Below are 15134 nucleotides of genomic sequence, written 5' to 3' on the forward strand. Positions count from 1 at the left end.
CAATTACAATGACTTAAGGTAAACTGTAGAGAAGAAAAAAACACACCTTGAAACCAATTTGACAAAGGTAATAGTCTTTCACACACCCTTTCATTGCTGAGACTACTTGTAGGAGACTGTGGCATCCTAAGATCAAAATTCAAAACTGAAGAGAAATAAATGTCTGAAACCTACAATCATATGAAGCTGATGGAAGAAAACAAAACAGGTCTTGTTTGAAGCTCTGTCAACAATTGCAGGTAAAACAATGAATTGCATTGGGTTTTAATATTGACCATAATTAATATAAGTACATGTACATGATTATTTTCGCAATAAAAAGGGTAGAAAAAAAAACAAGTGCTACTATATGAACATCATTTTTGACTATTTTCAGTGCTTGATTGTAAAGCAGAAGCCATGACACATTTACAACAGGGGAAACAAGAGCTGTCCGTAAGACAGCGCGCTCGACTTTTTTAGTGCTTGCCTATAATACAAAACATTGACAGTTAAGGGCCATAATTCAAATAAAATCTTTGACAGAATTACCTTCTCCTGGACATGTTTGGGAATCATGATTGTAAACAAGTATTCCAACTTTCAAATTAATATCTCAAACAGTTCAGTCAAAAAGTGGACTGGTACTAAAAACTTAACCAAGATTCTAAGTCGATAAAAGGCCTTAAAGTCGATAGAAGGCCTTAATTTTTAAAACAAATCCTTGACAGAGTTACCTTCTCTTGCGTACAGATGGGGGTAATGATGTGAAATAGCATTAAAAGTTTCAAAGCAATATCTCAAAGGGTTAAGGCAATAAGTGGATTTTACCCATATTCAATGTATTTTCTAAGTCAAAAAGGGGCATAATTCTTAATTCTGTCAAAAACCTTGACAGAGTTATGTACTCTTGTCTGTAGATGGAGGTTATGATGGTGAACAAGTATGGTAAGTTTCAAAGCCATACTTGTAATACTTCTGAAATAAAGTGGGGTGGTACGAAAAACTTAACCAAGGTGTGACGCCAACGCTAACGCTAACGCTAACGCTAACGCCGACGCCGACGCCGGGGCGAGTAGGATAGCTCCCCTTTTCATAGAAAAGTCGAGCTAAAAACCAGAGAATAAGTTTGTCCAAGCAAGAGTTATGGGTGTTGGTCAGCTACTTATAAATATGAAATGGAAGGCATCTGTGTAAAGTCAAAGGGTTAATGGTCTTTAATAGACAATGACCAACAAGACACATGAAATTTCAAATAGTAAGTAGGACAGCCTGAATCATGTGTCTTAGAATAATCTCACCTAATGAAAACCATCAAATGTCAATCTTAGGTCAGTCATTCAAACTCATAAAAAGCACTGCATTCAAATAGTAAAAAGAATGTCTACAGATAAAACAATGCGAGACAACAAACTCTTAACCATTAGCTAGGATACTTGTGGCAAAAGATTCTATCTAGGCAACCTGAGTGCAGAACAAAGTCCGTCAGCACAACCATATACTATCTGATCATGGTCTGCACTGTTTTGTATTCAGTCAGTAGCTATAGAGACTTCAGCCAACAGGTTTTATAGTACTGCTAGACCTGTTGCACAACGTCAAAAAAAAGCAACATATAAAGTTATGGAAGTCAGAACTATTAAGTCAGTACATAAAATATCCCATAGTTTTATCAAGATTGAAAAATTAAGATAGTAGTGTGGTAAGAGATAAAAACTATTCTATTCTTCACTGTATCTACATCATTATACAATACAAACAATATTATCCAATTGTTTGATGAAATTGTTCATAAAATAATCTATAACTGAAAAACTTAAAATAGTAAGCTATTCATTACCTTATGTATGTCTAAATAATCCTTAAAGTTTTCCAGTTGTTTTTTTTTACTTGAACATTGAACTTTTATAAGAATTTCAAACACAGTTATCTTCCTAGGTATAAAAAAAATCACTGAATGTATGAATAGTAATGTATACCAAAAAAGATTTCACAGAATAAAGATTAACATGGTAGATCTAACATGGTGAATCATAAACGATCATTTACATAAAGATTAACATGGTAGATCTAACATGGTGAATCATAAACGATCATTTACTGTCATCAATAGATCATGTTTCAACATATCAAACATTGATAAACGCTTTATCTCTTTATCTTTACACTAACTGACCTTTACATTTTTATACTCTTAAACATTGATATTTTTAGACTAGTTTCTGTTTTTTATCAACAACCAAATATGGTCAGGTGATTATAGTCGGGCAGCAAGCTACGATAACCCATTCGTAACATTTACTTTAGCTATATTAAACATATACTTTTAATCAATATTGAATAAATCAACAAACTCTTTCATTATCACTAATGATAGCTTAAGACGATAAAATTATTATGGTATAATGCAAACAGTGCTCTGATTGTTGACTTAATTACGTTAAATCATTCAACGGACATTTTGAAAATACACGTGTACATGTATCTATACTGAAACTTTTAAATTAATTCAAACAGTTTGATGAAAGATTCTACAAGAATTCAACAATATTTGTTTTTCAAAACATATTACCTTACAATTCAGAATGAAAAGAAAAGCCAATTATACCTCGTGTTTAAAAACGCACAAGTTTTCCAGCTCTAAAACTGTTTTCCCTATTTCCTGTTCAATATGGTAATAATCCGTGACAAAACTTTAATTACAACTTGTGTATATTCACCAAGGTGTTATAAATGTATGCAAATGCATACCTTGACACAGAATAATCCAGGCATATCAATGGGGAATAAATTACACATGTAATAATTCTTTACTAAAGTTAAAAATTTACACAAATCATCAGATCATGCAGCTGTATTTCGGTGGTTGACAATGTGTTCTCATTAACTGTTTGTAAATATTTCACTGTACCTTAAATCCTTCTGTCACAGTTGAATTAGTTTTACTGGTTTCGCATTCAAACTCGAGCAAAATTCTTATTCAAATTGTTCAATCAGCAAATAAACACATTGTCATTTTGTGTTTAGTAATCTTGTGGATTTTCAAAGGTGAAATATATAATAGAATTCCTACTTTTTTTATTGTAAATCCAAGTACGGTAATTCTATATCTGTTTAACTTTCTAACAGGTAGGTAACTATATAGCAATTTTGTGTTCTTCAATGTTAGATTAAAGTATACTTATGCAAGATTACATTATTGATTTATAGACATTGGTAAAATCGTTGAGAATAAAGGTTTGTATATTAAAGTATACTAGGACAGTGACATTAATACGCTTTCAAATATAAGTCCACTGAAAGCCATACTGTGACAAAAGATTTGTAGACTTATCAAGTCGGACAAAACAAGAGACTGATATGAAGATATGGGCAGAAAAAGGATTTTTTCTTCCCTTAATTACTCCGATCTATAATTTAACATAATTTTTTTTATTGCGTATTGAGTACCCCAACACTGTAATGGTCAGTATTGTCAAATTTTCAACTTTACACGTGGAGGAAGACCTGAGGTGCAGCTTCGTGCAATTTTTCAGGCAAAATGGGGCTTCCAAGTATAACCACCTACCTTCCGTATTAACCTATGCTGCAATTAGCTTCCTCAAGCAGACGCATAAAGAATTCTAATCCCTGACGAGATTGTTTCTTATTCTGATTAGTTTAATATAAGTACTACTAAAATATCACTATATTTCACTGCTGATTACATAAAGTACAAAGATAACAGTATGAGAAAATATCTGTTTAGTTAAAATAACAATAAAGACTTGAAATGTTACAAGATTTAGCCTAGGGACACATTTTAACACCTTCACCCAGACACTACCTTTATCATTTTATGTCCATATTCAAGTTAATGTATTGAAATGTTAATAATCACTGTATTTTGATCTCCTTACATACAATAAACAATGATTTACTACTTGCCTCTATATATCATCATAAATGTGACAAATGCTTTTTTTTGTAAGGGGAAGAAACTCTTTTTCTCATACTTTAATTGAAACATTGGAGTTATGTTTTCTTATACTATGATTAAAGGAAAAAGGTCTGATGTGTTCTTAATAACCTGCCTGCTTCTTTATATGTTTGGTTATTCATGTGATTTTAATGCTAATTATATATACATGTATATTTTTTGTCACATCTCTATGATGGTCAGTCTACTTAACCAGCTTTCCTGGATAACTAACCAGTAATTAACAATATTTCTCTGCAAGTGACTGACTGACTACACAGTACTAATCCCACATTATTCTGGTGCATCAGTGAAAGAAAAGTGACCAATATATTCAATTTCAAAAATAACAGAGATTTTTCGTTTTCCCCAAGGATCAAAACAGCCATCTCTAGATTACAAATAAGATGCTCTCCCTAATGAGCAGTTTAAACAGCAAAAGACGACAAGTGGTAATTAGACTTAATTAGACATACAAATTATCAAGGAATATCAATTGCCTTAATTGAGGACTTTAAAACTCATAACATCTTAATCTATATACCTAACATTCTTTTTCCTGGACATATAGGTACCATAGGGCAAGTCACATGATAAATTGGACAACCTCTGATGATTGATTATCTCTGACACATGTGTGATTATTGTTTTTATAGTCAATCTTAAGTGACAAGACCTTCCAAAGAAATAATCATCTATGAATACTTTGATGATTTATAAAATTATTCTTACCTTCTTCATATGTTACAGATGAGACAACATTCTTCTTTTTTACAGTACTGGAGCTGATAACAGCTCGCCTCTCTGCCTCAAGCAGTAAATATCTCTCATCAGTCAAATCCTGTGGAGTCTGAATCTCTCTCTTCAATTTCACTGTCATCTTTGGTGGCCTCTGTACAGAGTCTGCAAACTGTTGAGCTTTTGCCATGAAGTCTTTATTACTTGTTGGACTTAGAACTGCCCCACCTTTAGGCTTATCAGTATCAAACTCCAGGACGAATGACCTTCCTTCTTTCTTTGGTGTAGCTTCTACCTTTTCAACTTTCTCCACTGTGACATAATCTTCTGGAGAGAAGTCATCGATGGTGTTACTAAGAGGATCATTTGAGGTCATACTTGACTGCATGTCCTCAAAGGCAGAGTCTGGACCTGACTGGTCACTGTTAGGACTGTTCAGTTTAGGATTGTAAGACACAAGCTGTATACCACCATCATCTTCATTGGTTTCTACTGGAACATTTCTGGTTATCTTCTCACCTAGTAATATATCAACTTTTAAATCAAAATAGCTAGTTTCATTTGTATAATTATTACAGTCTTTGGTCTCTAAAATGGTAATTCAAATCTTGGTTTAGGTTTAAGTTGCTGAAGATGTTTTTGAGCTTGTTGATCATGAAAATATTTAGATTCATTAAAAGTTTTAAAGAGAACTTTTTATTATAATAATGGAATTTTCTGAATTTTTTTTTTATTTAACATAATATACCTTTTACAAAATAAAATCCATCATAAAAGTGAGTATAAGAAAATTGTATAAAGAGACAATCAATAAGCAGTATCAAACATTTTGATTCATTATACCTGGGGTAAAATTTCCAGTTAAATCTCCATCATCAGATATATCCGAATCAGAGTTTACATCGCCTTTTCCCATAACTGTATCAACAGTTAACTCCCCATTTGTGTGTACACCTCCAGTCATATCACGTGTTGGTGATGTCACACGCATACTGAACATTGAAGCCTTCAGGTCATCTATTGGACTCACAACTTCCCTTGGACTTGCCTTCTCTGTAATAACTGGGACTTCTGACATTTCTGGACTTGTTTCAGATTCTTTTGAATTTTCTAACTCTATAACTTCATTAACTTCCACTCTCTGAGAGTTTTCACTCAATGAAGGTGTTTGCTGAGAAGATACTAGGAAATGAAGAGGAGGCGGGGCACTATCTGGTAAAGGAGGAGCTTCTGATCCTGCAGATGATACAGAAATATCAGAAGCTATAGATATTGTGTCTTTTGTATCTTTAAAATTTTTCCTGTTAGGATATGCTGCAATTTTTTCAAAAGTTTGTAGCAAATCTTCACTCCTTTTATTGTAAGTTTCTGCGCTCATATGTTCTATACAGTTCTCTGGTTCCACAGACTCTAATGAACGCTTACGATCATTCTGAAACTGTCTGTTTATGATAAACTCTTTTTCTTCATCACTATCATCAGCATTAATTCTATCAGGTTCTACTTGCTTATCTGTGAGTTCTATTTTATATTCACCTTTAGATTCAATAAGTCTCCCTCTTGGTTTATCAACTTTGACTGGTTTAATCTCACATTCTACGCCTGAATCTACATTTGCAACAATGACTTCTTCAACTGTTACATTTACTTCATTCTTAATTCTTTGTTTACCTTCAACTTCTTTGTCTGCCTTTTCACTCTGAAAAGATGGCAGTTCTTTTATTATAGTATCTAAAAGAGAGTCTTCTTTCAAATCATAAGAATTAGGTTCACTAACTGTATCAACTGTTTTTGATTCTTGTAAATTACTACTTGCATAAGGACTGTCATTTAGATCCACATTTAGTGCAATTTCTTTTGATTTTCTAGTTTGTTCTTTTTCAAAGCTTTCATGCAAGAATGACTTATTTTCTTCAGATTTCTTTTTCCTTCTTGGTGGCCTACTGGGCTGCTGAATCTCATGTGGTGTGTTTAATTTACTTTGAACTGATGCAATTTGTTCAGAGTTGTTTTGAGGTGTGCTTGGTGTGGAATTCTGTGGTTCCTGGTTTGTGACTGGCTTTGGTATCTTAGACTGAGGTGATCTAGGTTGTGGGATGGGTTTGGAAGAGGAAGCTTCTACTGGTTTCTGTTGTACTGGCGGGGATGATGGTGATTCTTTAGTTAAAGCAGGAGAAGAGTCTGCTGGTGTTGATGTGGAGATAGGAGGTGGTGGAGCTGCCTTACGTTTGGTAGATGGACGAGGTGGTGATGTTGCTGACCTTGGTGAGGTCACTCCAGATGACCTTGGGGACGATGCACTGTCTGGTGAAAATCCATCAGTAGAGTCTGTAGAAATTTTTAATGGTTTTTCATTTGATTTCTTTTCAGAGCTAGAGTGCTTCTTACTTCCACTATCTGTGCCAGATGGCTTATTAGTTTTTTGTTTATCAGAATGTTCAGATCTCTTATCCAAATTTAATGACCGTCTTTTCTGTCTATATTCCCTAGCTAATTTCTGTGCATCATCATCGGGTGTATGAGGTGCTATATAACTTCTTCTCTTGCTCACATCCTTGTCCGACCTTTTCTCACTACTGTAACGTCTCTGGTATCTGTTCTTTTCTAGTCTAGTCTCTCCTCTTCTTCCTGAGCCTTTTGTCTGGCAAGGTAATCGTCTGGGTTCCTCTGTAAATATACAAATATAATACTGAGTCGCTGTTACTGTTTATGTTCTCTACAACTTCTACTAAACATATACATGTATGTAAGCCTGCTTCATTCAATGTTGGTGATGAAGCTTTCTTTTGAAAGTGTTATAGGTTTTCTGAACCAATAATTATGTTTGGTTTTTTTTTCATCATAAAATTGTATCTTAATTAATCTTACTTATAATTATAATAAACAATATAACACAAGCTTACATTAGAAGTGTCTAAAAAAGCAACACACTGGACTAAATAATGATGAATCTTTTAAAATTGATGGATGAATAGACATCAAATTAAACTTTTATATATATATTCTTTTTTCAGAAACTTATTTGCATACTATGCTTTAGTACATTACTCAAAACAAACTTTTGAATTGTTCAAATGTGAAAGCCATTCATATTCAAGATTCATTGTTTAGATAGATCACTGTAAAGATAACAGGTTTAGGCCAGGAATAGAGTGCATACAACAAATTTGACACATTAGAAAATAACTTCATGGATTGTTGGGCCAGTTCAACCATTAAAATTGTTCTAGATTTAGATCAAGATAGTGTTAATAATAAGCAAGGAGTTTGAGAGCATAACATAAATTTATTGTAAAAGTTATCTTTAAATATATTTAGAAATTGTTACTTTTTATCCTGGTTCAAATTTGACAGTCCAAAGTACAAATGATGTTTCAGTATGAAGAGAGCATGGTATGTTATTTTACTACAACAATCAAGTGCATTCAGTAAATTTCAATGTTGAATGAGATTATTGAAACAAATATGAGCATTCTCTCAAATGATGAACTAATAGCAGCAACTTAAAAATGTTCCCAAGTTGGCTTATAAACAATTGGATTGTTTCATTCTTGTTTAGTTTGAAATTAGTTCTGTTCAATTTTTTAAATGCGTGGAAGAGAAATCTAAATTTGGAGTATCAATATTAGTATCACTATATAAAGACACAGACCCCTGTTATAGTTTTTAGAAAAACGTATTGATAGTCTAAGGAATATGGATCATTACCATTATTAAAACAAGTTAAATTAAAAATGCAGATGGAATTGTACGAAATATTTTGGTACATTCATCTCTCTATTTTGTCCCCTGTAAAAAAAGTATAATAGGAGAAATAAAAAAAATATAAGTCAGATTAAATGGGACTTTAACATTATTTTGACATACAAAACTAGAAATATCACGTTCATCGCCACAATTCATCCCATTGTTGAGGTTTCAATAAACAATTGTTCACATAAATCGTGCAACCTTACCACATCTACCCATCAATACCATTTTCTACCCAGGTACCACAGTGATCAATACTTCAACATATCATTTACAATAAAAAAAGTTTTCTTAACCTATCATCACCATTGTGATCTTTTGAAAATCTTACTGGGTTTTTTTTTTCAACCATGCAAAAATTCAAAGAGAATTAACTTGATATATCAGTTCTTACAATCTCATTTAAAGGCCCATTATGCCTCAGAAATGCTTTTATTTTTATTTCTCAAAAGTTTTTTTTTTATTTTTGGTGTCCTGTTAATTAGTTTCCAAAAAGTTACTTATTGGCCAATTATAACCTGAACCATCTTTTGCCTCTGTTGCCTTTACGTAATTAAGTACAGTTATATGAAGTATATTGTATGGCGGCAGTCAAAATACTACTTTGTTTACATTTTGCAACTTTCACATCCAGCACTATTTACTCCATGTGACAAGCATCTGCTCTAAAACTATCATTTTAACATTATTAAACTAATGTTAATGCTCTATCTAAAGAAGGGAAAAAATATTTATTTTTTAAGGCATAATGTGCCTTTAAATTAAACTTTAGATTATAAAAACAACATTTTTTTGTATAAAATAGTTATAACCATATCCTACTGCAATACTGGGAACTGAATCCCCATAAACAATGTTTATATTTGTAAGAAGATACCATTATGCAGATGTTTGGTTAGTTAAAACTGATATCTCTAGAATTCAGTTTATATGTAATGATATATGTATGACCATTGTTGTCATATGTTTGACTTCCCTATCATTATATCTTCTTACAATATTCATCCTGGTATGTTTTTATTTATTTTTTCTTAACAAAGTGTTTTTGTTAGTAAAATAATTGTGACAATTTAAGAGTATTTTTAAGTCTAATGTAACTGCATTTTCTCATTAAATATGTTTTTTTTACCTTTTTATTCAGTTTAAATGATATATAATAAACAGACTCATTTGTAAGATACATATATACAAAACAAAACAAAATATAACATAGCAGAATACTTGTTACATTACCAAATGATGTAATTCCTGTTTATTCCAAGCAACGAACATTGTTAAACGACTAATTTACACATAAAATATCAACATGAAAATACGATACAAGAAGATTGTTTTATTATGTTAAAGTGCCAATGTTTAGAGATGTACGCATTCTTTATATGCAGATACACTGGGCTTTATGTAAATGAGTAGAGGTCAGGACGAGAGACCAACAAAGGTCAATACGTAACAGGAAAAATACACATCACAAGCGTACAATCATTTACGTATATCACACATGCTTATTATAAATTCGTGCTCATAAAACGGATATAAATTAACAATATTTTCCTATATAATTAAAGCATTTTGCGGCCAATATTACATATTCTTGATGAGTAATTCAACGCAATGTTGTTATTTTTTTTACTAATCTTATGTTTTTTATTGATAAATGTCACTATTTGAACATCCATCACAATAAAAGTGTTACGAATATCTGTAGATTACCCACATGCATGGCCGTAAAATATCAATCACCTTTCGACACCATGTATTAACTTTCCTGACATCTCTGGTGTCAATTTGTCAACCCACTTAAACACTTACATTTCTAATTGCAATTTCTTGAATTTACCTCATAACATATAAGAAATTAATCATGTAGGTAGAAGACCGACCAACTATATGCATGTTACTGCCATTATGATAGATTTGACATGGTGAATAAATATTGTATTGTGGTGAAATGTGTCAGATCTTTGGAAAATAAAAACAACTATTCATTCTAGTTGCAAATAAAATCAAATGTGCTGCTTATTAAAACAGAATCAACCTTGATATCAAAATGCACAAATGGTAGGTAAGGTTGATATCGAAAGACACAAATGAATAAGATTGATATCAAAAGACACAAATGAATAAGATTGATATCAAAAGACACAAATGAATAAGGTTGATATCAAAACAAACAAATGGCAGGTAAGGTGAATATCAAAACAGCCAATTTGCAGTTAAGGTTGATATCAAAACACACAACTGGCAGGTAAGGTTGATATCAAAACAGGCAATTTGCAGTAACTGTTAAGGTTGATATCAAAACAGGCAATTAGCAGTTAAGGTTGATATCAAAACAGGCAATTTGCAGGTAAGGTAGATATCAAAACTCACATCTGGCAGGTTAGGTTGATATCAAAACAGGCAATATGCAGGTAAGGTTGATATCAAAACAAATAACAGGCAAGTATGGTTGATATCAAAATTCACAACTGGTAGATTAGGTTGATATCCAACAAAAACATATGTCATTGTAACATCTTGTATTTAGAAATAAAATGACTCAAAGACCTAGATCCATAGATTTTTTCTAAATAAAACTTAACATATTATTCTATAGTAGAAAACATTATGCAGCTTCACAGACACAATTCCAACAAATTCTATGTGGTGATGGTTTCAATGATAAAGAAATAGCATCTAAAAATGTAACAGTATAATCCTAGCGTTACCATACATAAAATATCTTAGAGCGGAAACGTGAAATAACATTTCACTTTCATTAAAATTACATTTAGATCATAAGCGTTTAAACTATTTTTGCCAGAAAATTTGAAAACTCAAATTATATATTCATCACTATGTTTTCACTACTTTATAGTAATTATAAACTAGTTTATGCCTGCTGTGAACAAATTGACAACCGTATAAAAATTTAATAGAAATAAGACACATCGTATAGCATAGCTCAAATTCTTACTACCTTACGAACATAACAATCAGTTTCATCCGCCACAGCTGTTTAAGAAAATCATTACAATAAGCATATCTGCGGCATCAACATTTATAAAAGTATTGCAATGTTTAATGACTTTATATAAACCTCAACATGTGTCATTTTTAAAATTCTATAATCAATATAAATATATATATCATAATATATTATAAGTATACCTCCCATGGCCAAGGGCCACCACTGTAATCCATAAATGATGCCATCTTAAAACGTAAAATCCTATCGAATCATTAATAATATTTCTCAGCTCCAAAATTCCATATTAACAGGTTTCAGGGTTTAAATCCCAAAGATAAGCGTCACTTCAACTATCCAGTAATCCACTCAAATTATCTTACGCTCATATAAGTCACTGTTTTACTAGATTTCAGATAACCGATTACGCTGTTTTTATGATGTGCCCGATTTAAAAGTTTTGGTGTTATGGTTCGGTCACAATAATAACGCAAAAATGTGAATGAAATCATTGATCCATACACCGCTTAACTTAATATCTATATGAAGTATAAACAAGTGTAAATGTTAAATTCATTAATGCTACAAAAACTGTCCCTTACGGCAGATAAAATCTGGTAATGAAAACTAGTTTTCACAAATTTAACATCATGGACATTTTATATGCGATGAAAAACATTAAAATCTAAAAACAATTTAGAAGAAAATTGAAGCGAAAAAAAATAAATCAAATTACCAAGCATGTCAATATCTATATTTCCTGTGACCAGAATTATGGGTATTTTACTTGCCTGCTGGTCCTATATTACACACACGAATATGAAGCTAGAGGACAGAGGTATAAATCCTTCACTTCAATAAGAAGGAACATTTTGACTTTACACCATTTTGACAGGACAATGTGTTCAGCTTGTAACATCACATTAGATGATATAAATTCTAGAATAATAAGTTGTCAGTCTAACTTGAAAGGTGACAAGACCTTGTCTTTGTTTTGTTAATGAGAGGTTAATTGCTTATACTACCCTAACCACTCCAGCATCCCTGCATTCAGACGTGTTTATCAGCGTGACACGACGTTTGATTTAAAGTAAACATGATTGAGTAACTTTACACTAAGGAGTAAGTGACCACTGTATATTCTTCATTTTGTATTGTTAATTACGGCAATATATTGCACAAATTTGGCCTTTTATTTAATATATTGCACAATTCCTGCGTTATTTTCACATTCTTGTATTTACGAACATAAAGGTGGCAACTTTAAGAGTATTGACACATTACTTTGCGGGTTCAGTCTGACCGGTTCTGTACATATTTACTGGAAACAGAAAGACGATTGCATTTTTCTGAGGTTCAGAGTCGCTTACCATTACAGAATTTGCAAAACAGGCTGTTTTAAATTACTTTTAATTTGAAACTGAATATTCGTTGAAAATGATACAGTGGGGGAAATTAATATAAGTAATTGCTTAAAGTATCCATACAGGACTTTCCCTTCTTTGAATTTAGAACAGTCCATTCAAAGTTTAATGTATTTTAGTAAATTGAGCTACTAACAGTAATAAGAGCCTTGATGTGCAGACTGGCCTGGCTCTATACTGGTGGAAAATGCTAATCAGTTTTGGTTCCAGCAAGTAAAAGGTTAAACTTTCAAGCATGACAAGACTGCAGCAATATGCATTAATAACTGCTAGTATTCTGACTGTTTAACTTATGACTTATCACAATTAAAGATTCTAGGATAAAATTTGTGACCATTGCATTATACTACTTTTATGATCAGAACTCTGCCTGTATTAATGATTTTTCAAGATGAAAAATAACAACTTATGCAGGCTAAACACTAATAAATACTGTTATACACTGCACAAACTTCCTTAAATCAAATAGATCACAGTCGCTGCTAAATAGGGAATTGTAATAAAACAATGTAAGACACTTGAAAAATTCCATCCATCCACAGTATGAGAGCAAATTTAAAAATATGTTTGTATTTTCATTAACTTAAGTAGTGTTTTTATTAACTTAAGTAGAACTAAAATATCAAAAGTGTCTCATTATGCCATTGAAACCCTTATCTTCACAATGGTATATGTATGTAATATGTTGAACATTATATCTCTTGATTTTTTTAAGGTTTTATGATGATCATGAATAAATATGTCTCCTCTATGCTGGAGCAATCAAATAAACATTATAAAAGTCAGCTTTAACAATAAATATATCTTCCGATATGTACACTCAAAAAGTCAGCAGGTACTAACTACAAATGGTAAAAAATTTGCTTTCATGTGCATAGCTATGATATAAACATAATCTTCCTGTGATGAAGCCTTGTCTACTATAACATGGATGTGATGCCAAATATATATTTTCCTCTACCACTACCCTAGTATATCAGCAATGAAAACAAGTCAACAAGAGCAATCAGTGATCACATTGTCGCCTGATAAAAAGCCTATTGCATGTTGCAGCTACTGTGACACAAAGTTCACTAAAAAGTTCAAAGTTCAGGCTAAAACGCACTTTTTATTCAAGGGCCATAACTCAGCCAAAAATTAGTCATCTAGAAAACCTGTTTTAATATGCACAAGTACTTGATAAACCGATCAATCCTGAAAAGTTCCATTTAAATTGAATAAGAGAAATAGTCCAGACAAGTTTTGTGACGGACGGACAGACAAACAACAGAGTAGTGAGCCCTGTATGTCGCCACTTATCTGTAGCAAGCAACATAAAAATAAAAATCAATGTTCTCTAACAGAACATAAGGTCCATTTTTTTTACTGTGGTCAAGTGTTTTCAAATATGTTTGTTATATTTCAATTATGTTAATAAATTGTATACACAACAGTGTGACTACAGTATAATACTACATGGATATTCACTCCAGCAACATCAGTAACCCTTCATGTTTCCCTTAAAATAATGTTGTATAATTCATGATAAATTATTCATAACTCTTGTCCAAAAAAAAGTCAGCCTAACTAAACTGTCAACATGATAAATAAGCATACAAATTAAATACAGATAAACACTAATAAAAGAATAGTTTGCATATTGTTTGTATACAATAATTTTTCTTTTTAATAATAATATTATACATGTTTGTGTTAACATAAAAAACTTCTTTATGTGTAAGTGAATTGAAAGGTGCATATACCATAATGTTGTATACAACAATTTAATTTTTGTGCATGAATTTGAATGCCATAGAAAAATTTCAAGTGTGCATGAATTTGAATGCCCATGTATTGTTCAAGTGTGCATGAATATAAAAACATGCATATATTTAAGTTTGCATGCATTATTGAAGGTGCATAGTTCAGCTTGTATTTATTTGAATGTGCATACATTTAAGCTTGCATAAATTTGAAGGTGCATATTTTTTATTTTTGTTTGCATGAATTTGAATGCCCATATTTTAATTCAAGTGTGCATGAATTTGAATGTCCACGTTATTGTTCAAGTGTGTATGAATTTGAATGTGCATGTTATTGCTCATGTGTGCATGAATTTGAATGTGCATATATTTAAGTTTGCATGAATTTGGATGTGCAATTTTTTATTTCTAGCATGAATTTGAATGTTCATATATTTAAGCTTGCATGAATTTGAATGCCCATATTTTTATTCAAGTGTGCATGAATTTAAATGCCCATGTTATTGTTCAAGAGTGCATGAATTTGAACGTGCAAATTTTTTGTTTCTTGCATGAATTTGTATGTGCATATATTTAAGTTTGCATGAATTTGAATG

The 15134-nt window shown here is 31.7% G+C and overlaps 1 protein-coding gene across 1 annotated transcript in view; it reads right to left on the bottom strand.

Annotated features, from left to right (window-relative positions):
• LOC132737478 (microtubule-associated protein futsch-like) overlaps window positions 1-15134 on the bottom strand; it is an 85199-nt gene that overhangs the window by 18982 nt on the left and 51083 nt on the right. Inside the window, 3 exon segments of the mRNA XM_060724772.1 lie at window positions 4670-5194; window positions 5519-7283; window positions 7286-7342. Of these exon segments, the coding sequence (XP_060580755.1) occupies window positions 4670-5194; window positions 5519-7283; window positions 7286-7342 (2347 nt within the window).

The sequence above is a fragment of the Ruditapes philippinarum genome, unplaced genomic scaffold (genome assembly GCF_026571515.1).
Source record: "Ruditapes philippinarum isolate M1 unplaced genomic scaffold, ASM2657151v2 ctg1195_1_1_1_1, whole genome shotgun sequence".
Taxonomy (NCBI): Eukaryota; Metazoa; Mollusca; class Bivalvia; order Venerida; family Veneridae; genus Ruditapes; species Ruditapes philippinarum.